At 34.6% G+C, this 22882-nt stretch overlaps 1 protein-coding gene across 4 annotated transcripts in view; it reads right to left on the reverse strand.

Annotated features, from left to right (window-relative positions):
* The window catches only part of Actn (alpha actinin), a 339371-nt gene extending 319229 nt beyond the window's left edge, over window positions 1-20142 (reverse strand). For 3 of the 4 annotated variants that reach the window (XM_090407381.1, XM_090407379.1, XM_090407382.1), the window contains exons 1-2: window positions 19990-20141; window positions 18280-18403 (exon numbers count right to left, since the gene is read on the reverse strand). In XM_090407381.1, the coding sequence (XP_090263507.1) occupies window positions 18280-18393 (114 nt within the window). In that variant the 5' untranslated portion in view covers window positions 18394-18403; window positions 19990-20141. Of the gene's footprint in view, window positions 1-18279; window positions 18404-19989 lie in introns of all 4 variants that reach the window. The other variant, XM_090407380.1, reaches the window with a different exon arrangement.
* Between the last annotated feature and the right edge of the window lie 2740 nt (window positions 20143-22882).

Below are 22882 nucleotides of genomic sequence, written 5' to 3' on the forward strand. Positions count from 1 at the left end.
GAAGTGTCGAAGGGTCTCGAATCTGTGGGTGTACTATAGCAGATGACATAAATATTGGCGGTAAATTTTGGAACATAGTGTACATGGAAGTAGTGTAGTAGGCCATTAAAAATAACTCTGTAAAATGTTTTAAATAGGTAACTAAATTATTTCATTCTAGTGAGTGATTTTTTAAAATAGTTAACCATAAAAATGTATAGATAGAAAATTTTTAAAATCTCTAACGTTTATTTTTAAGATGTATATAGGCGCACTAATCAGGGGATTACTGTAATCTCAATTGATTATTATTATACATATATCTCCATGGAGTCAGAAGACTCGTTGCAGGAGATCCATTAATCACACACACTACTTATCATACCTTCCCCTAAACTCCTTCACTGATTAAGCACTCACAAATATCTCTGTCAACTCATTCCGCCCATTCACTACCCTCCAAGCAAAAAATTTAGTCCTCACACCCTTGCTAACCACACTTTACACAACCTCCACTGGTGACCCTGTGTTCTCTCTCTCTTCTTGCCATGTGTGGAAAAAAAGTCTTAAGTGTCAATCCTATAAAACCACTTTAATAACTTAAAGAATCTAAAAAGAAGCATCATAGATTTCTGAGTCTTCTACCTGATCCGCCGCCACGAGCTCAGCTATCAGAAATCGAAAGGAAAGAGCTGTACATTGCCACCACCTTAAGGGTCCTATAGGGCATGAAATAATCGACGACTCGGACAAGAAAGAAATTTGGCAGGAAATCAAGAACGAGCAAGTAGAAGGAAAGAAAGACAAGACAGAAGACTTATGTATGAACTTGACACTATTCATGTAAAAGGCTGAATGAGAATGGTAAGTAAAAGCTGAATGAATATGGTAAGTAGTTATATATGTGATAATTCCGAACAAAAGCGTACGTCGTGTGTCTGTTTATGGGTACAATAAGACAATGTAAACTGATATTGAATTAAGGTTACTCAAAGTATGCCTCATTGTCAGTCAATGTATATATGACCAGCAGGATATTATAGATTGTGAATTAGCTTTAAAGGAAGGAAATCAGAACTAAGTTTGAATTAAGAAGAATTGAGAATAACAAAAGAATTATAATGAAATTGTGTGTATATATATATATATATATATATATATATATATGTTAATGTGAATCATACTGTAAATATTCCTTTTTTGATTCAATTAAATGGTTTGAACAATGCATTGGAGACTGATTCTGTCAATGCATCAATGCACTATCGTGAAAAATCCAAACCTGCTTAAAGCAGAAGTTTATGTGATCAATAATTAAGCCATGACTAATTTAAGGTAAGGATTAATATAAGTGCAGAATACGTACAATATCTGCTTTGTTTTTAGTTTAAAATCTTATAATCTCGCACTCAGTCTAATAAATTTATTTGTTTTACAACTGCGCCAGTTAGACTATGTATCGAGTCTAACTGGCGCAGTTGTAAAACAAATAAATTTATTAGACTATAGAGCGTGAGGATATGGGATCTAAGAAATAAATAAATGGCAGCAGTCGACCATATTCACGAATATTAAGTAAAGAGAATAAAGACAAAGCAGGGTTGAGAAATATGTAATAGAAATACAGAACATTTATAGTATGGTCTTATTAAAGCCTTATATAGAGGAACAACAACTTCTCTATCCCTGCTTGTTAGCGCTTTCTTCAACAACTGCGTAATCTAATGTGTTGATTTGGTTACCTTCACAATATGCCCTGCAAACGTCAACCTCCTGTCCACAATCACACCCAAGTCCCTGGCCAATTGTGATTAGTTTCCTGCAGTTCAGTTCCATCTATATAGTACATGGCTTGTGATCTTTTTTCCCTAAAGTGCATCCCCCTTACACTTGGCCACATTAAAGTGGCACTTACTTTTGCCCATACAGCTAGTTTATTTAAGTCTTCCTGCGGAATCACTGCATCACTTTCTTTTACCATCACTCTTCCAATTTTCGCATCATCAGAACACAACTGAATATTTCCCATCAAATCATTTCTTATATCATTGAAGTACAAATTAATTTTTATTTTATTTTATTTTTTTTAATAATATTTTTGCATAGTCCAAAAATACTGCTGTAGAGACCAAAGATGGAACTTTTTGAAGACATTTTAGGCCTCCAATAAGCGGGGTGGTGGTCTTACACTAGGCGATGAAATTCTTCCACCTAGTCGGTACTATGCATTTAGGCAAGTTCAGACTACCAGGTGGTGAAGCATGATTCATCACTCCAGAGGGAATGATAAACTTTACACCACTCCACCCAATGCTCGGCATTGCCATAGCTGATTGGGCTTTGGACTTTTGTGTGGCTGTGAAGCAATGGAAACCCATGTTTTTCACACCACATGCCTCAGCACTTGGCAGTCCTGCTCTGTGATCTTATATAGCCCACCAGGTTGCAATTGTGATGGTGTTGCTCTTAGGCATTTCACACTTCACAATAACATTCCTTAGGCCCACGAAAAGTTATTTGTAAACCTATACTGTACTATAATACATTTTGTACCATGGGTAGGCAGGGAATTTTTTTTAATATATTTTTATCAATTTATATACATATATATTTGTATTTTTCATTTATTTTTAATATAGTCCAGAAATTTTGCTTTAAAGACCAACATGGAACTTTTGCAAGCCACTTCAAGCCTCCAATAAGTGGGCACTGGGCTCACACCGAGTGATGCCTCAGCTACTAATGGCTCACGAACAAAAAAGTTAAGCAAGTTTGAGTGCGGTTAGTAGTTGGAAGGGGTTGTCAATCGTTCGACATTGTTGGCACTCTCCCTCGATGAGTCTTTGGGCTCCCTAGAAGTGTCTAATAATAATAATAATAATAATAAACAATCATCCATGCCAGCAGCAGGATTTGAACCTGCAGCCTGTCAGAGAATGGGTATGCTAACCACTCAACCAACCAGGCCAGCAAAAACTATGCCTAATGCTCTACCATCTGAACAAGTGATCAAGGCAGCTGCAGTAGGGCAAAAATTTTCCAAAATGAGTTGTAAGAATGGCATCATCATAGGCCATCAACATGGCCTATGATGATGCCATGTCAAAAATCATCAAGGTCTTTCACAGAGTCCATTTTATTGTTAATGTTTTTCTATGAAGATTGCAAAACTGTGTTCTTCCTTTTATACCTATATGAGTCATGGTCTTGATGTATATAGCCATATCCACTACTACAAAGAGATGTCTGAATATTTTTGATCAGATAATGTTATCCAATTTATTATATAGAATTGTGTACATAAGGATAGACTAAGGAATAGAAATAAAATATACATATTAGAATAGAGCATAAAAATCATAAGCTGACAAGGAGACTTTATAGTCAAGACAAATGAGATTTCCCAATTCATGGCAGGTAGAGATGATTTCTGGGAATTTAAAGGTCATTCCTGGAAACTGAGTGAGGTCTAAGTTATTCTCATATCATGCAATAAGTGAGCAAGTAGAATGACTACCAGGAAATGTTGTAATGCATCTTTGGTGAAGATTTTCAAAGACAGATGATAGGCATTTAAGAAATAAGTCACTTGGAGGATTAAGTTCTTCCCTTGACAAATCCTCAACTCCTTGGAGATTCTGCATAAAAGGTAATACTGATTTGGATTAATAAGAATGAATTTGTATCAATCTGTAAAGCCATGGAAAAATTATCAATATAGCTACTAATTGAAAAGTCAAAATATTTATACCCAATTCCAAAGGAATTGGGTACAAACAAAACTAGGAAGCTGAAATTTTCTAACTCATGGAGGAAATCTAAAAATGGGAATGTCTGAGGTTAAATAGTCCGCAGAATATATTTGAAGCATACAATCTTTACCATAAATTGCCTTGACATGTATTTTTAGAGCTTAATATATACACGTAAAGGCAACACCCAGCAAAAATAACTAAAGTCTCCATTACAAGCTTTTTTTTAAATTTTGGTGCAGAATATTATCCTATAGACAATTTCTCTCTCAAAACAGATTATGATTTCCAACTAGTTTGACATAGTTATGTTAAAGTTTTATCATAATGGATGATAGATATTACATGTTACTTTCCATGCATGCTTTATTTTGTCAGTAAGTTCTATCATCATCATCATCATTAGTGTTCTGTCTCTTGACAGGTCCAATGGTATAACTCAACATATTCTCTTCCTCCAATTTCCTCTTGTCTCTTGCTTCCTCCTTCATTTCGTGATATCCTCTTGTGCCCATTATATCATCAAGCATCATTAGTCGTCTCCTTCCTCTCGGTCACTTTCACTCAATTTTATCATTCTTTTCAGTAGGCTGTCTCTTCTTAATACATGTCCTATCCAGTTATGTTTTCTTCTTCTTATGTCTTTAGTAAATTCCTTTCTTCTTCAACTCTTTGTAATACTTCTTCATTGGTGATTTTTTCAGTCCACTTTATTTTCTCCATAACCACATTTCAAATGCCTCCAACATTTTAGCTTCTTTCTTCCCAATTGTCCATGTTTCTGACCCATATAAGGTCATACTCCAAATATAACACTTAATAAGCCTATACAGTAATATATACCAGGGGTGGCCAGAGTTTTTGCAGCAAGAGCCCTAGTTACCTACCAGAAATTGTTAAGAGCTGCAAATTTACTTGTTGGTAATTGTTAAGAGCCACAAATTTACTTTTTGGAACGTTTTTAAGGGCAACATCAAAAGCTTCCTTAATATCAACACAACAAGTACTATCTTCTAATGCTATTAAATCTAATAAATCTTCTCGCATCACTCCGTCCTCAAGAACGAAACGAATAAAAATTGCTAATTGTAGTTGTTCTGTAATGTCAGTTGATTCTTTTGTATCTTTTTAAATTTCTGACAAGGTAATATAAATATAATTACATTGCCAAACAGCAATGTACTTAATTGAAAAATGAAATTAAAAACAATAGAAAATTAAGAAAAATTATAAATATTTTTTATTTGTTAGTTGAGCCGCAATAAAACTTAAGAAGAGCCACATGCAGCTGGCAAGCCGCAGTTTGGCCACCGTGGATATATACAATCCAAAACCACTATAAAATGCACATACTAAATTTCAATAGCATGCAACAATATAGCAAATTTTCACCACTGTCATCATTATCTTGTCTGCCATGGTTGAGCAAGTGAATTGCATCTCCACTTTTCAACCTACAGTCTGGGACCAAATCACACTATGGCATGAATTTCTTTAGGTGGTAGGTAATGTTCATTTTAAGGTATGAAACCAGCACCACTAGACTGCTTATTGGAGGTCTAGAGTGACTTGAAAAGTTTCTATGTTCTATAGGTTTACAACCTTTAATGGGTGGTATTATCATAAACTTCATGAAATATATTGTAACAGCAATTAACTTTTCATTTAGATAGTTCTATGAAAATGTAAGATTTTATGTAGTATATTTCTACTTTAAAAATATTATTATTATTATTATGAGACACCTCCAGGGAGTCCACAGACTCATCGAGGGAGGACACCTACTCTACGTCTCTCTCTGTCTCCACCGCTCAATCCACCAACTAGAACTAACTACAACTACACCAACGCCATCTACCGTCCACCACCACTAGTATTTCCACAGACAATATTTCTACTTTAAAAATATTATTATTATTATTATTATTATGAGACACCTCCAGGGAGTTCACAGACTCATCAAGGGAGGACACCTACTCTACGTCTCTCTCTCTCTCTCTGTCTCCACCACTCAATCAACCAACTAGAACTAACTACAACAACACCAACACCATCTACTGTCCACCACCACTAGTATTTCCACAGACAATCGCAAATATTCATGCCCATGGCAGGATTCAAACCTGCAGCCTTTCAGCTGGAGAGCGGATAAGCTAACCACTCAGCCAACCAGGCTTGCATATTCAAAATTATACACACAAGCACACACACCCACTCACACAAATACAATTAGAGGGGGTCAAAATATTTTACATGAGAAACTGAAAACATTTAACTCCTAATTTCTCTTTTTATTGCATTTTATACAAATCCAAACTTGATCTATTTGTTGGACATTGAATAAATCATAAAAGAATGGTGATTAGAATGAACAAGTTAAGCCATAATTAAAAATGAAATTTTAAAAAGGAATTTAAGTGTGGTCTAAAAATGAAAGAGCATTAAAATTTCATAATATGATTAATAAAATAATTGAAAACCACCTAAATGAAAAGTGACTTAGTTTTTATTTTAAGTAATCTAATTAAATGAACCAACACGTTTTTAAAATATTTTCAATGTTGAATTGATTATTATATTTTTTTATTTTAGACTTAACTTTTTTTAAAAGTTCAGTTTCAATTATACATTTGAGACTATTTTTTTCCAAATGTTTAAGATACATCAATAAGTTACATCACGAGTTGGTAGATAGCATAGCAAAAATAGAAAATCAGAAGCCAATAAGAGCACAGCAGTTGCATAATATACTTTTTCAGCTAAAACCTTTTAACCATTCATGGCTGGCTGCTGACAATTTACATTATATAATATATATATATTTATTGGGTGCTTAAGGGTCAAAGCTGAGTAACTGAGAGAAGACCTCCACATAGCCTTTAAAAGAATGCAGAGAACCAACCAGGGCTTCTGACCTAATGTCCAATCCTCACCTTCTCGTGGCGCACCTTGTTGGGTATCTACCTGGATACCGAACGAACAAGAATGGGCTAGCAATTTGGGATTTAGCCGACCAAATTTTATTCTTTTTATTATTATTGTTCCGGGCAACTCCAAGGAGTCGACAGACTCATCAAGGGAGGACCTAACATCATGTCAAGAACAACTATTTGACATTCACACAGTATCTATCATACCTTGCCTTGAACTCATTCACGGTCGTAGCACCCACAACAGACTCTGGAAGCTTATTCCACTCATTCACTACTCTCCAAATAAAAAACCTAGCTCTAACACCTTTGTCAACCATGCTCTTGCCCAGCTTCCATTCATGGCCCCTAGTCCTCCCACCACCAGTCATATTTTCAAAAATATCTTCTGGATCAATCTTATAGAAACCCTTCAGTAATTTGAATGTCTCAATCATATCACCCCTCCTTCGCCTATCAACCAATTTCTGCAACCCACAAATCTTCAACCTATTCTCATAAGGTTCATTTCACAGACCTACTATCATCTTGGTCACTCATCTCTGGATCCTCTCCACTTCCCATCACGAAGAAACCCTGGTGCCCATAACTGGGCACAGTAGTCCAGATGGGGTCTTATCAAGGCTTGATACAGAGGAACAACAACTTGTTTGTCTCTGCATGGTAAAGTATTTTTCAGAAGCCAAGTGATTTGGTGAGCTGTTTTAGTCACTTTTGCAATGTGCCCCCTAAACTTCAATTCCCTATCCACCAACACTCCCAAATCCCTGGCCTCATCAATCTCCTGGAGTATGGTTCCACCAATGCGATATACTGCTGCTATTCTTTTCACCCCAAAGTGCATAACCTTACACTTTGCCACATTAAATTGAAATCCATTTTTCCTAGCCCAGTCCTCCAAACTATCCAAATCACCCTGTAAAATTCTGACATCCTGTGCACTCATAATTGCTCTACCCAACTTTGCATCATCAGCAAACAAGTGAACACTTCCTCTCAAATCCTTTCCTATATCATTGATGAACAAATTGAAAAGCAGTGGTCCAGGAACAGAGCCCTGTGGCACTCCACTAGTCACAAGACGTCTTTTTGACTCCACTCCTGAATAAACCACTCTCTGGTATCTCTCCTTCAACCACCCTCCTATCCATCTCACCACACCTATATCTATCCCATCTGCTCCAGTTTACTGATTAGAGTTCTATGTGGTATTCTATCAAAAGCCTTGGCAAGGTCCAGTAGTATCACTGTAAACCCATTACCCCTATCCAGTTCAGCCGTCACTGTGTTATAAAACGTGAGCAAGTTACTGAGGCATGATCTACCCTTCACAAAACCATGTTGTGCCCCATACAATATCCCATTTTCATCTATCCAATCCTGTATTCTTTTCTTGACTAATTTCTCTAAGACCTTGACAATGATTCCTGATATGCTAATCGGTCGGTAATTTACAACAGGGGTCTTGGAACCACCTTTATGCAGTGGAACTATTTTCCCTTCTTTCCACCTCCTCGGGACTAACCCAGACCCAAGACTCAAATTAAACAATATGGTCAAGGGTACTGACAATTCTTTAGCTGCTTCTCGTACAACACGCGCTGGTATACCATCCAATCCCACAGATGTATTGACATTGAGGTTATGCAATTGACTACTCACCTCCACTTCATTCACCACAATTCCCGTATAATCCACTGGTACATTCGTTTCTGCAATGTCACCACCTGGATGATATATTCTTGCAAAGTGCTCACTCAGTAACTCAACTATATCAACTGATTCAGTTACCTCCCTACCATCGGCATTCTTTAAAATCATTCTGCCATGTACATTTTTCCTTTTACTTGCTATATATATAAAAAACTGTTTAGGATTCTCTTTAGCCTGCATGGCCAATGTTCTTTCATAATCCTTTTTTGCTTTTCTTACCACACTCATTACCCTTCTGGCCTGCGCTTTATACCGTTCATGTGCCTGCCGGTCACCTTTCTCCTTAAATTCCCTCCATAGTTGTTTCTTTTTTTGCAGTTCAAGCTTAATGGTGTTATTCATCCATTTAACCCCTAGTGGATTTATTATTCGGACTCTAGGTATGCAGTCAGCTTGCTTCATGCAAACACTTCTTAACTACCTCCCATGCACTATCGACTTCTAGTCCTTGCAGTTGTACATGCCATGGCACTGAACCAATCAAACTCCTAAGCTTGTCATACTTTCCAGCCCGATAATTCCAGATGCACCCTGTCTTAATTGAAAATTCTACACCTTTAGCCACCTCCCAAGTCCAGACCCTATGATCACTCTCACCGATTGGTGGCAATGTGGTCATGTTTGTTACAGCCAAATCCTCAGATGTAATTACTAGGTCAAGCACTCTCTGACCCTTAGTATTTTCCATTACATGCTGTCGCAGATAGTTATCCCTTAATAACCGCATAAAATCCAATTCCTTCCTCCCGTGTGTCCTCTCCTCACTCCAATTAATGCGACCATAGTTGAAATCTCCCATAATAATCACCCTCCTTCCACTCATTTCTTCTATTTGCTTGTGCATACTGTCACCACCATCTTTTCCATCACCTGGTCTATAGCAGCACCCAATTGTATATTTAGTTCTGCTAGCCATAATCTCACACCAAATGGCCTCAAATGTGCTCTTTTCTCTATCCTGCAATTCAACTTCTATTCTCCTTGGCTGCAGCTCATCAGCTATCATCAACAATACTCCTCCCCCCATTTTATTCCCCTGTCATTCCTGAACACACTGTACCCATCACATTCAATCCCACTAGCTATATCATCTACAGTCAGCCATGTTTCACTAATACCAATAACTGTGGTCTGGAAGTGCCAACCATGGCCAAAAACTCTTCCTTCTTGTTCCTAATACTCCTAGCATTAGTGTACATGAATTTAAGACTCCCATTAGCCCCAACCCTACCTTGATGCCTTATATTAACTATCCCACTCTGATCTGATTTGTATCCCACTCTGACCGTGGCAAAAGACTAATCATTCTAACTCTCTCGCTCTTTTCTTTTGCTACCTCAAACAATTCATTCAATTCTTCTATCATTTCCATTTTGTCTCCTTTCAAATCATTCGTACCTGCCACAACAACCATTTTTTTTTCACCCTTTCCTTTTGCTCTCTAATAGACTCAGTTACATCCTTTATGGTTGCACCAAGTTGGTATGATTTTGTCAAATCCTCTACTATCACACCTCGTACTAACGAGTCTCCATACAGCACTCTATCCTTCATTTTGTTTATGTTCACACTTATACATCTATTTTTCCTGTCATACTTTTTATTACTGGCTGGTTCATTCAGTCGACTTTTGCTCATACACTCTAGCTGCTGTTTTGGCCTTTGTATCGCACCATTCAACAACGCGATCTACTCATTGCGTCTATCTCATCTTTTTTATTCTCAGTAAAACCATTAATACTATCATTCACACTCTCACAATTCTCTGGTACAACCTTGCCGTTTCTTGTCATATCCCTATTTTCTTCATTCTGAAGTTTGACAAAAATATCACACTCACGATCCGAAATACTCTTCAATTTCTCATTCTCCCTACATTTTCTACACACATTCACTCCTTTATTATCATCTAACCACACTCCGACCGCACTCCGCAAAGCGTACATTTCACAGCTAGTACACTGAATCATCTCTTTTATACTACCGTTCTTTGATAAAGATGGCGAACCATCATTACTGGCCGCAATTTTCCTTCGTACTGGAGCCATACTTACTTGCAACGTATTTTATCAAATTATAACACACCAAAAAACACACAAAAAGATGCACTAAGAGATGCAAGGCAAACAAAACTACGCAATATTAAATAAATTTATCAACGATAACTGAAAATAATACTTATCTTAAACCAATATACAAAATGATGGTACAACATGACAAAATTTCATGACAGGGGCCTTGCATAACTTGACAGGTTACACAAGGCCCCGCATTGTTTTCGCCAGGGAATCAGGGCGAACAACGAAAAGTCAGCTACTGGAACAAATCTGAAAGCACACCCCAACTCAACATCAGAGTTAAAGATCAGTACTATTAACATGAGAAGCCTGAATGGCAAAAAAACGGAGCTAGCTGAGGAATTAGATAAGTACCAGATCGACATAATAGGGGTGACTGAAACAAAAAAGACAAAAACTGGTGAGATCTTCCTGAGCAATAAATACAAAATGTTATATTCAGGCAATGACAATCAAAGAAAAGAAAGAGTAGCCATAGTATTCAACACAAAACACGAGGCTAATCTTCTTGAATGGAAGGTAGTCTCAAGTAGAGTGATGTGTGCAAATATCAGAATGGGGAATTAGACAATGAGACTTATTTGTGCCCACAGAAAGTTCTACTAAGGTAGAAGTGGAGGAATTTTTTTTGATACTTTAGAAAAAAAGTAACTGACACAATGAAAAAGGAAAAGTTGGTCCTTGTTGGGGATCTAAATAGCAGAGTAGGAAATGATTGTCAGACATACAAAAATATTTTGGGAAAATTTCAGAACAGGAACCAAACCTTGGAGATTCAGTGGCAAGTCTTGAAGAAAACCTTGGATTGATTCAGCTAGAGAGGCATGTGGTGAGGTTGTCTGCAAGGATAGAAAAATCAGGACTCCATGGTGGACACAGGAAATTAAAGAGGCAGTGAAGGAAAAGAAAGCATATCAATAGTTCCTGGCAAATAAGTCATCTTGTGCTCTTGGATAATACAGAGACAAATGTAAGAAAGCTAAACACTGTGTAAAACTAGCTAAACAAAAATCATGGGAGGACTTTGGCAAGAACATAGAAAATAAATATCAAGAAGGTGGCAAAATATTCTGGAGGTTGTTGAAGAAGCTTAAGAATGGAGGAAAGAGTGCTGTAAAAGGAGTTAGAGATGATAAAGGTGACATGAAAAAGGGAGAAAAAGATATCCTTGAAGTATGGAGTAAGCACTTCGAAAAATTGCTATATGAAACAAGTAGTGATATCACAGTGGTAAAAAACACTCAACAGGCATACAGTCAGGAATACATATCCATACTTGAAGAAAAAGCCATCAAAGGCTTGAAATGTGGAAAGGCAGCAGGAGTAGATGATATTCAACCAGAAATGCTGAAGTATCGTGGTATAAAAGTCTTACAGTGGCTGCACTGCATAGTTCAAAAGGCCTAGACAGAGGAACGAATTCCTGATGATTGGAGTAGAGCTCTCATGGTACCCATATATAAAAAGGGAAATAAAACTGAATGTGAGAATTACAGAGGTATTTCCCTACTGAGGGTTCCTGGCAAGATTTATGCAAGTATACTTCGGAAATGGTTGAGAAGAATTGTGGAAAAAAGGCTTGATGAAGAACAAGCTGGATTCAGGTCAAATAGAGGCTGTTAGGATCAGATCCTCACTTTATGACAAATCGTGGAGAAATCAGGAGAATATAACAAAGATCTGTATTTAAGTTTTGTCGATTTAGAAAAGGCATATGAGTGCCAAGAGAGAAGCTATTCAATACGCTACAGTTATATGGTGCCAATGGGGCATTACATCAAGCAATACTCATAAATGGAGAACCTGTGGAACAAGTAAAACATTTCAGCTACTTATGCATGATTTTTAGTGAAAATGGTAAATTAAATATCGAAATAGACAACAGAATCAACAAAGCTGGTATGGTAGGAAGTCAATTGAATAAATTCCTATGGAATAAGAGAGAAATTAGTTGGAACACTAAATTAGCTGTGTACAAGACAGTGTTCAAACCAGCTTTAACTTATGGATCTGAAAGCTGGGTCAGAAGTGAAATACTTGACCAAAGACTAGAAACCAGAGATATGAGAGTCCTGAGGAAGATTAGGGACATGAACAGATGGCATCAATGCCAATATCATATTAAAAACAAGGATATTAGGAAAGAACTTGACATTGTCAGCATCCAGGAATGCGTTAGCAGAGCTAATCTCGGGTGGTATGGTCACTTAAACAGAATGGGCAAAGAAAGATTAGCAAAACAAGCATTCTCTGACAGGAAAACGATATAGGTGGATCGATACGGTACAAAGTGCCTTAGACGATAGAAATATAACATCTGATAATGTTGATGTCTTGACAAGTAACAGACTGATTTGGAGGAAAATTGTAGATAGGAAGTTAGTAAGGATGTAAATTTTTCATGTAATACTATCATATCCTGTACACCCCTTGAGGGTGCATGTCAGGAATTTGATGATGATGATATATATTCATATAATATATATAAAAATATATTATATAAAGCCATACAAAAGCTTTATACATATACTCTGCTTTGAGCAGTAAGGCAGAGTGTATGTCACCATGCTTCTATTCTAAAATCAGTATCAATGTACATATAGGTTCAAATTTTAACTATAGTAAAGCAATACATTTAAACTGGCTTTTGAGTTTTTGCAAGGAGGTGCAGCTTAATAACAATTTTTTTTAAATGTATTTATACACCACAGAAGGTGAGATATTTTAACTCAGTGATCAAAACGTTTAAGAAGAGTTAACTCTAATTTTTCATCTTTAAAATTTTTTTAATGAAGTAGAAGTTAATTTAAATCATAGATTATAGCAATGTATGCATATACACATCTGTTTACAAGGGGTCAGATTAAAAAAAATAAAATAAAAACTATTTTATTTTTATGTTTAACCTTATACTGAAAAAATACTGAACATTTAAAGACCTGTACTTGAAAGGGAAAAAAAAAAATCCCTAACTAAGATTAACACTTGGCAAGCTATAGAAGTCTAGTTCAGTGCAGTGTTACATCAGTTGACAAAATAGATTAAATACTTTGAGCACCAGAAATTCTTCTACCACTATTACTTGGCACAAAATCTGCCAAATAAAATTAATTCTAAGCATTTAATGTTCATTATGCCATTTTTAAGTTTTTACAAACTAATTTTTATACATTTTTTAAGCAAAGTATACATTTAAAATATATTTTATTCAAATATGCCAGTTGTACATTAGTAATAAAAAAGTGAAATTTATGCTTATTTTTCTTTACTATACATTTCATATTTTGAAAGAGCTTCAATCATTATTTTAACTTAATATTTTTTAAAGTTTTTGCTATAAATTAATGGTCCAATAGTTATATCCCCGTTAAAAATTCAAAAGTGGTTAGCATATCCACTCTCCAGCCAAAAGGTTGCAGGTTCAAATCCTGCCTTGGGCATGGATGTTTGTGATTGTCTATGAAAATATGGCAGTAGATGCCCTCCCTCAATGAGTCATGGACTCCCTGGAGGTGTCAAGTAATAATAATAATAAAGTCACTCGCTCTCTTTCTATATGTGTATACAGAGTTAGTGAAAGTTTGGGGGAGAGGGGGGTGTAGAAGATGCAAAAAAGCATGTGGAAGCCTGGATTTTGTGGTTCCTAAAAATTTGAAAATAAACTGTTTTTATTGCTTAAGTATAAAGAGCTAATAATAAAGAGCTAATTTAAGTACTGTTTTTATTGTTTTAATTGAATTTTATGTTATTTCATTCTGAAATTACTCAAAAATGTAGTTTTCATTCAGAAAAGATTATATATTATTAAATGATGATATATATATTCCCAACATTATTGAGGATTTTCAAGCTAGAGTAATTTGTAATCACTCATCTACTAATAAAACTTCAATGATGTGATTTTTTTTTTTCATATGATGAATGATAATGATTTTTCGTTACATCATAATGGTCTGTTTTTTTTTTCATATTTCAAAGCATAAATTATTAATAAAATCATAATTTAAATTTATTTATTTTGTATGATGATACAATGGCCATGAGCCCCTTTTATAAGGAGGTATGGCACCATCTCAGCCCGCCCTATTTTTACCAGGCTTGGAACCGGCATAGCTGACGAATCAGACCTATGGCTGGAGGGACCGTCTTAAGTATTTCTGACTAATCCGTGCATGTTCATGGGGCCAGTTTGCCTGTTCTTGGGGATGAAAAACCTGAGTTTTCGGGTGTGAAAAACTCCCCACCTCCATATGAGACTAGCTAACTCACCTTCTGTCAAAGAGACCAGATAAAGGTTCCTCACATCATGGATGGGAATCGAACCCAGATCTTTTCCGACCAAAGGGCTTCCTTCGTCTATACCGACTAAGCTATGGAGGCTCATAATTTAAATGAATTAAAAATAGGGCCCACAAACTTCATCAGGGGTCTCCCCCACATATCGTATTGCTTGCCAGTTCATATAATAATGAATCTAATAATGAAATTGTAATTTTGCTGGAAATAGTAATTTTTGCAAATCTTTAAAAGAACTAAATGCATTAATTTGTTGATCAAATTTAAAAATTTGACTTTCTTTATAAAAGAACTACTCTTGTAAAACAAAATTTTGGAACATATTCAAAATATATAATGCTGAGTATGCTCATTTTTATATCACTGATATATTTAATTTATACATATATAATATAAATATGATCAAAGTAAATTTTAAACTGTTTTTACAACTTTTTTTTTTAATTTATACTTTTATTCTACTCAAACATCTAGATTTTATCACTAATATAAATAACTAAAAAATTAATAAAGTTCAATATTCTGTATAAACTCATTCACCTATTATTTTCCTTCATTACATTAGTTTTGCACTCCTCTTTCACATTTGATAAGAGCCTTACACCACATACCAAACATATTTATATAAAGGATATCATACCAACACCTATATGAACTAATCTCAAAGCAAGCTATTTTATAAAAATGGGGAGGGAGCAGAAAGAGGAAAAAACATAATTTAGAAGAGAAAACAGCAATATTTAAAAAGAAAAGTTTTTTTTTATTATTGTTTCAGTAATATATATTATTATATGCAAGGATTGGGAAAGAAGGAACCTATTACTATTGAACAACTTGAGGTTGTAATTATATGAGAAGACTTCATGAGGAAGGCTGTTCTGGAGAACAGAAGTAAATCGAATAAAAGAGAAGAAGCAGTTTCATGGAGTTTGTAGCTAGACTATAAAAGGTTGTTGGACTGTGTTTTAAAAGGATAAATGGAAAGAGGAAGAATGATGGTTGCCAGTTTGGTGGAGCAACATCAATGGAAGGACCTACAAAAAGACAGCTGAAACAGACCATCTACAAGAGTGGTTGAAGCACCAGAGTGATCATCTATGAACTGAATCAACCTCCTCTGGACAACATCAAAAAAATGTGGGGAAGTTTTCAGTGCACTATCTCAAACATGTGAACCGAAATCTAGGGATGAGCAGATTTGGAATCTGTACAGAATCAGTAACTGAATGGGTGAAAAGTGTCATTTCCCAAGATGCTACTTTTCATCTACTCATTGAAAAGGATGCCTAGTTTTATCAGATGCTGAGAAAGCTGCTTATGAAGTGTTCATGTAAGGAAGGCTACAGATAAATGTCAGTCCAAGAAAGAAAAAAAAAATTCAGTAACGAAGGTGACCAGGTTATCCTTACCCCATTGCAGAATGATAAGGAGATCAGTATTGAATGGACTGGTGCAGAAGATCTTGAAGCTTGGATGTTTATTCACTGTAAGACTTGTCAAATAAGTGTACTATCCTGAAGTCAGTGAGAGAAAGTTGTTTATGTATGGTAGCAAGAAAATAGGCAATAGGACAGAGCATAGACATTCCTGCATTGATGGTGAAGCTTAAAAAGAGGAAGCCATCCAACCATGACAGAATATCACCCAAAGAGAAAGCTAGCCACCTAATTACAGAAAGCAAAAGGTAGACCAAAGGATGACAATTAGGCAAGAAAAATTATTTGTGGAAATTCAGAGCTATTAATAAACTTTATTTCACTGTATTTATTTCAATTAGAATTTACAATGTTTATCATTGAGATCATTAGTAAAGAACCACCTCCAATTTATGAGATGTGTGTGTCACTTAATTTTCTGGCTTGGTTAGTTGAATGGATAGTATCTCTGCAGCTCAACCAACAAACTATGGGTTGGAATCTCATGCCGTGCCATGCAAATATTTTTAGATGGTGGTGGTGCTCACTAGAGACCTCAAAATGGCTTGAAAAAGTATGCTTAGCCTTATATAGCAGGGTTCCTGAATAATCTAACCTGAGATATGAGAGTAACGAAGAGGAGTGAATGAACACATGGCATCAATGGCAATATCATATTCAAAATGAGGATATCAAGAAAGAACTTGATACTGCTAGCATTCAGGAATATGTTAGCAAGCTAATCACAGGGTTGTATGAGCCCTTAAAAAATGGGAGAGGAAAGGTTACCAAAAGAACTGTTCATTACCAGGATAGCAAGAAAAAGACCCAGAGGGCAACCAAGATCTAGTTGGATTGATATATAGTTAGAAGTGTCTTAAAACAGAGACATATAAGATTCGATAATATTGAAGTCTTGACAAATAACAGATCAATTTGGATGAAAAATGTCGATAGAAAGTTAGTAACAATTTAACTTTTTCATGTAGTATTATCATAATATCCTGTGCACCCCCAAAGAATACATGTCAAGAATTTGATTATGATGCTCTTCAATGTATCCCCCCCTTTTTCTTAAAAGTGTTTTGCTTGGTTACAAAGTAAATAATACTAGACATGAAGTTATATTGTACTTAAGCATAAGCAAACAGACTGTGCATAGAATATTTTCATGACTAGTAATACTAAGGCAATTTGATGTGAAGTCATCTGCCTAGAGTAACCTTATCATGAAGATACTTCATAAGTAAATCATTTGCTATCACTTGGATAAAGGATTAAAACAATATAACTTCTTGTCTAGTATAATTTAATTTTCTTACTGTGTCAATGAACTCTACTATAAATATCCTTTCGGAATATGCATTAAACAAACTGAGAAGTAATCCAAAAAGAAGACTAAACCCCCAATTTCAAAGTTGAATATAAAAATGTATCTTATTATTAAAACAAGTGGTAATGACAAAAAAAAAAAAGATTGTTTTATGGTAACAGGATATAAGTGAAAATGTAATTTCAATTGCTTTTAAAGTTTAAATATGATACAGAATGAGTGCAGCTTTATATTTAAGAACAATAAAATGAAAATGACAGGAGGCAAAATATAATATACAGGAATGAAAGAAAAAAAGCAAAAATTTGGATAAGCAGCAATGTTTTGACTCAGAAAAACCAATAAGAAAAGCATGACATAAAAGTGACAGAAAGAAAACAACAAGAACAATATCTAACAATTGAGAAGTAATGCAAAAATATGCAAGAGATTAAAATCAGGAAAGACAGTAGTTAGTTAGGGATAAAGAAACTGAATGGGACCAGTACATGAAGAATAACAATCTGAAGGCAAGCTGTGTCATTTTTTAAAAAGATCATATTTAGAACTTTCAATCTGTTTTTGCAACTAAGTGCAGGGCCAGATTTACAGGTAAGCTAGATAAGTTACAGCTTACATTACGAGGAGCCTCTGTCTTGGTATAGATAACCTAAAAATTTACAAAGGGGGCAGCACTTAAAATATAGCTTAGAGCCACAACCACCTTAAATCCAGCCATGACTAAGTGCATGATTATAATTAAAATGATATCTACCAAATTGAAGGAAAAAAACACCAACTTACTTTACGTTGTTGTTTCTCCCATGCTGGATCAAGTAATCCTTCTCTTTCCCATTCCTCCTCTTGTTCCATATATCCATCAGAATACTGATAAGATTCCATGTGAGTCTCTCCCATACCACACTTGCTGATTATATAAAAAAAACAGAAGTGTAAATTTATTAATATGACTCTCAATAATAAATCCAATAAAGTTTAATTACCAAACAAAATATTAATTTTAATATATCTACTGATAAGAATGAATTAAAAAGATAGCTATCTGGAAAAGCTACATAGTTTACAATGTTTACATTAAATATATAGGAATTTAAAAAATTAATAAGCATTACATCGATCCAATAGTGATGTAGTGAGGGCATTATGCACGTTTCAATCATTTGTTTGAATACATACAAAATAGGAAAAATCATTAAACATTACCCCATTAAGCAGGACACCCAATGGAATCTCTCTGCTCCTCATCCCTTGCTATGTTATTGTATCAATTACATCTATAGACTAAACAGATGAGTAACCACTAGTACTCTCAATAAATCTAAAACAAAATTATAGCACTTTTTTTTTTCGCTGTGAAAAGTGTTACAATTACGGTTACATTATTTTATTTATTCATATTATATATATAGTTCTTGTTTCGATGTTACTCATTGCTGAAATTTTTAATATTTGTCTTCAGATAAAAGGTGAAACTATATGAATTTTGTACGTATCATTTAATGAATTTTAAAATATGAATAAATTCTGAATGAGCAATTTTTCGATCAGGGAACGAAACTGATTTTAATACCAATAGCTTTGAAAATATGAGGAGCTAACTTGCGAATGACTAATAAAAAAATTGCCGTTATTAGGGCATCAAGGATTTATAAAAATACAAATAAACAGTAGTCTTCAGTACAAACCTCTCACAGAGAACTCTTATTAATTAAATTTTAAAACATATATAAGAACTAAGCAAAAGCATCTTGTGCAAGCTACATTTTATGATGAAGACTGAAAATTTAAAATGGTATCAGCATTGCATTTTCAATACAGTGCAACTGTGGTGGGTTTGCGAAATTTATTAAAACATCTTTGAAAGAATTAGTGTATATTTCACCAAGGAATACATTTGATATTTTATATAAGAGCGATGTAAGTCAAACAAGAATAATGATATGAAGTGATTAAGTATCTAATAACACGTTTGCTTGATGTAAACAATATGGGGTTCATCGTTTTCACAGAATGCATTTATTTTAAATGATGAAGCAATTATCTATATGTTCACTGAATCCATTTAATAAAATCAAAACAAATCGAATCATTTAAAATATTTTTGTAGCGTTTTACGCAAGTATTTAATACCAATAAGATTTGTTAAGCCAAAGGCTATTTGAAGCCGGCAAAATATACCTTTAAAGGGCACCCATGAAAATACGATGACAGATTAAGACATCTATAAATAGTAAGTATCGCCCAAGCAATGGAACACATAGCTCAAATACTACTTACTACTATCGCCACGAAGTTAAGAGAATTTCCGGCGTGAAAGTAAACGACAGATCACTGCCGTTTTATAGAAAAGCCAAGACCAAGAATACTTGAATTTCAAGAGCTTAGATAAACTAACTTATGACAAGACATACACCAGAACATTAAGGAGTGTCAGATTTAATAATCGTGAAGGTGTATAAAATTTATTCTAATCAGCCAAAAAAAAAACCTCACCTCTAAAATCGTAAAGGTTCGTATATCTCGCAAGTAAAAGTCGATCGGTTTTTACTAGAATACTACAGCTACCAATAGTATTAATACCTTAGTCCCGGAGCACACGGGCCGATTTTAGGAGTGCAATATCGCGAAGGAAAGCCTCATGCCTCACCCAGACTGTTTTCATGGACAACCAATCGTTAAGCCCACAATAGTCACATGCTTCCGAAAACGTGATATCAATGACTCCCCTAGCGTCAAACATGGAGAAAAAGGAAAATAACTTTTGTGATTTCTGGGAATATACTTTCGGAATTTTTCATTTCCGACCTATGATATTTTGAAATTGCGAACTATTTTAATAATGATTCATCGTGCTATACCATTAATGATATATCATACAAATTTTCTTTAAATTGAAGAAATGATATGTTTTCTGTAATACTGTATGTCTTAGAAAAGCGAAAGAGTTCACAAATAATAATAATAATGATAATAATAAATAAATAAATTAGTTCACAAGTAATATGTTTTCTCATTACTACTTGTAAGCTTCATCGTAGTGATTACAAATATTTCTTGTTCAGTTAAGGAGTTAGTTACATAACGAACCTTAGGAAAGCTAAGCTAATAATAGATCTTGTTTCTTTCAGAAACAAAGTTCTCTTCTCACCCTAGCGGCAGTGTAACATCTCTGATATCCTCTAACTGCTGTTTTCCATATGATTTTAATGTTTCATAAATGTTTACTAATAGAAAATCAAATATATTAAAAGTATATCTGTTTCATTATTTGTTTTATAACATGCACTTTATAAAAAAAGTTTCTGATGTCGTGTTTCTTAATTCAAGGGGTAGCAAAGGTCAATAGCATTTTGAATGGAAAGAAACATCTTGTTCCAAACTATCTTGAAGACGGTAATGAATACAGAGGATAGCTTTTAAACACGGACACGAAGATGTATAAATACCATTCTGTGATATATATCTAGACACTAAATAGTTGCAATGTTTGTTGTTACTGGAGTTATAATTCAGAAGCAGCAATATACAGTAGTAATGTGTTCTTGAATAAGTCAATTATTTATGCCATAATCTAGTAACATAATTTTGATTTTGAAATCTTTCAGTAGCTTTCATCATAACTTCCTTGAGAGCATATATGAACATCTGAACGCTTTCGTTTCAGATGTTCATATATGCTCTCACGGAAGACTCTGTAGGTAGGCTCTGTCCCAATGTGTGACTTTATATTGCCGATTTTGTGAATGTCTTATGTTGCTGTAGGTCTCATAAATTATTTTTTATTTGTATAAAAAGTGAAAATAGTATAATTATTTTAAAATTAATATGGCATGAGCAGTAGAAATCTGTCTAGTATAATAATCAGTTTCCATACCTGAAACGTTCAAGTAACTATGTATGGAATCAGAGTCGCGCCAACCCGAAGGTACAAGGGGGTGCACCGCACCCGGGCGACAACATTGATACGGCAGCAATTTATGTAGCTAATATCTAATTTGGATTATACAATTCAGTATTAGGTGCGGCCGATAAAAGTTTTCACCCTGGCGGCAAATACCCTTGGCGTGCCCCTGTATGGAATAAAACCTGATGACTGCTGTTCATTCGCTCTTTGCTATGTTGACAATTATATGCTATGGAATGTTACAGAAACTTGAAGTTATATTTAATTTTTAGAACACTTTAGTCTCTTCATGAAGTGCGTCAATCCACCTAGATGATCTTCCACTCCTGGTATCAAAGATCGCTTTGCTAACTTTTCCTCTCTCATTCTGTTTAAGTAATCATACCGCTTTAGATTGACTCTGCTCACACATTCTTCGTTGATTTTAAATTCCTTTCTAATATTATTCTGCCAATAATGCCATTTCTCGGTTTCCTAAGAATACTCAAATTGGCGGTCACGAGTCTTCAATCTAATTTTTTTTTCTTTTCTTTGTCATTTTCATATTTTCTTTACCATTTTCGATAAATGTTTTGCCTAAATAGCGGAAATATATTCATTTTTCTATAATTTCTCTATTAATATGCATTTGATGTTTTCCATGCTCTCAGTATTTTCATAGTTTTAATCTTGTCATTGTTGATTTTCATTTCACCTATCACCAAAATATAAAGGAAAATATAAATTCAATTGTAAATATTTGATTAGGCCGTTCTGTCGTTCGATAGAGTTGTGACAGCTAAAGCCATAAGGCGAGTATATTATATCGAGAAAAACGGGAATTTCCAGCAGGAAACCACTTCTACATGTGATCAAGTAGCAATTGCTATTGAAAGGAATTTTTTATCAATCCTACACACGAAAGGTAGAACCTTTACAACATTAGTGTGATCTGTGTGATGGGATTATTAAGTTTCTCACATTCTAAATTAAGTTTCTCACATTTAAACCTACATCTTTCCAAGCAGAGGGTTCGCCATTCTTTTAAGTGCACTCTATTTGGTTTAATATATATTCCATCGTATCCAATGATACCATAAATTTCAATTGTAATTGTAGCACTGGATTTGCATTTCGCTTTAGATTCGAATAGACATCTTCAATACAGTCACCATATTGAGTATTTTTATCTACTAGTTTTGCATCAATACTGCACTCCTCTCACTTCAGCTGAGATGCAGTTATATTCCCAGACTTCTTGACTTCTATTCGACTGTTTTCATATATTGATTATTACTTAAGAATGAAATATCTTTAACAAAAAGTCGGAAACATGTTTGTTCGTGTCAGTACAGTTTTAAGCAGTGCTGTTTCTTTTGTTTTGTTTCTTTGTTATTCGATTTCTAATAATGTTTTTTTTCTGTGTTATTCGATTTCAAATACATTCAAATGATGAGCGGTTTGTATAAAATTTATATAACAAATAATGTAGCACATGTCTGT

This window comes from Typopeltis vanoorti, chromosome 17, assembly GCF_054136105.1.
Source record: "Typopeltis vanoorti isolate ZY-2024b chromosome 17, IOZ_Tvanoo_1.0, whole genome shotgun sequence".
Taxonomy (NCBI): domain Eukaryota; kingdom Metazoa; phylum Arthropoda; class Arachnida; order Uropygi; family Thelyphonidae; genus Typopeltis; species Typopeltis vanoorti.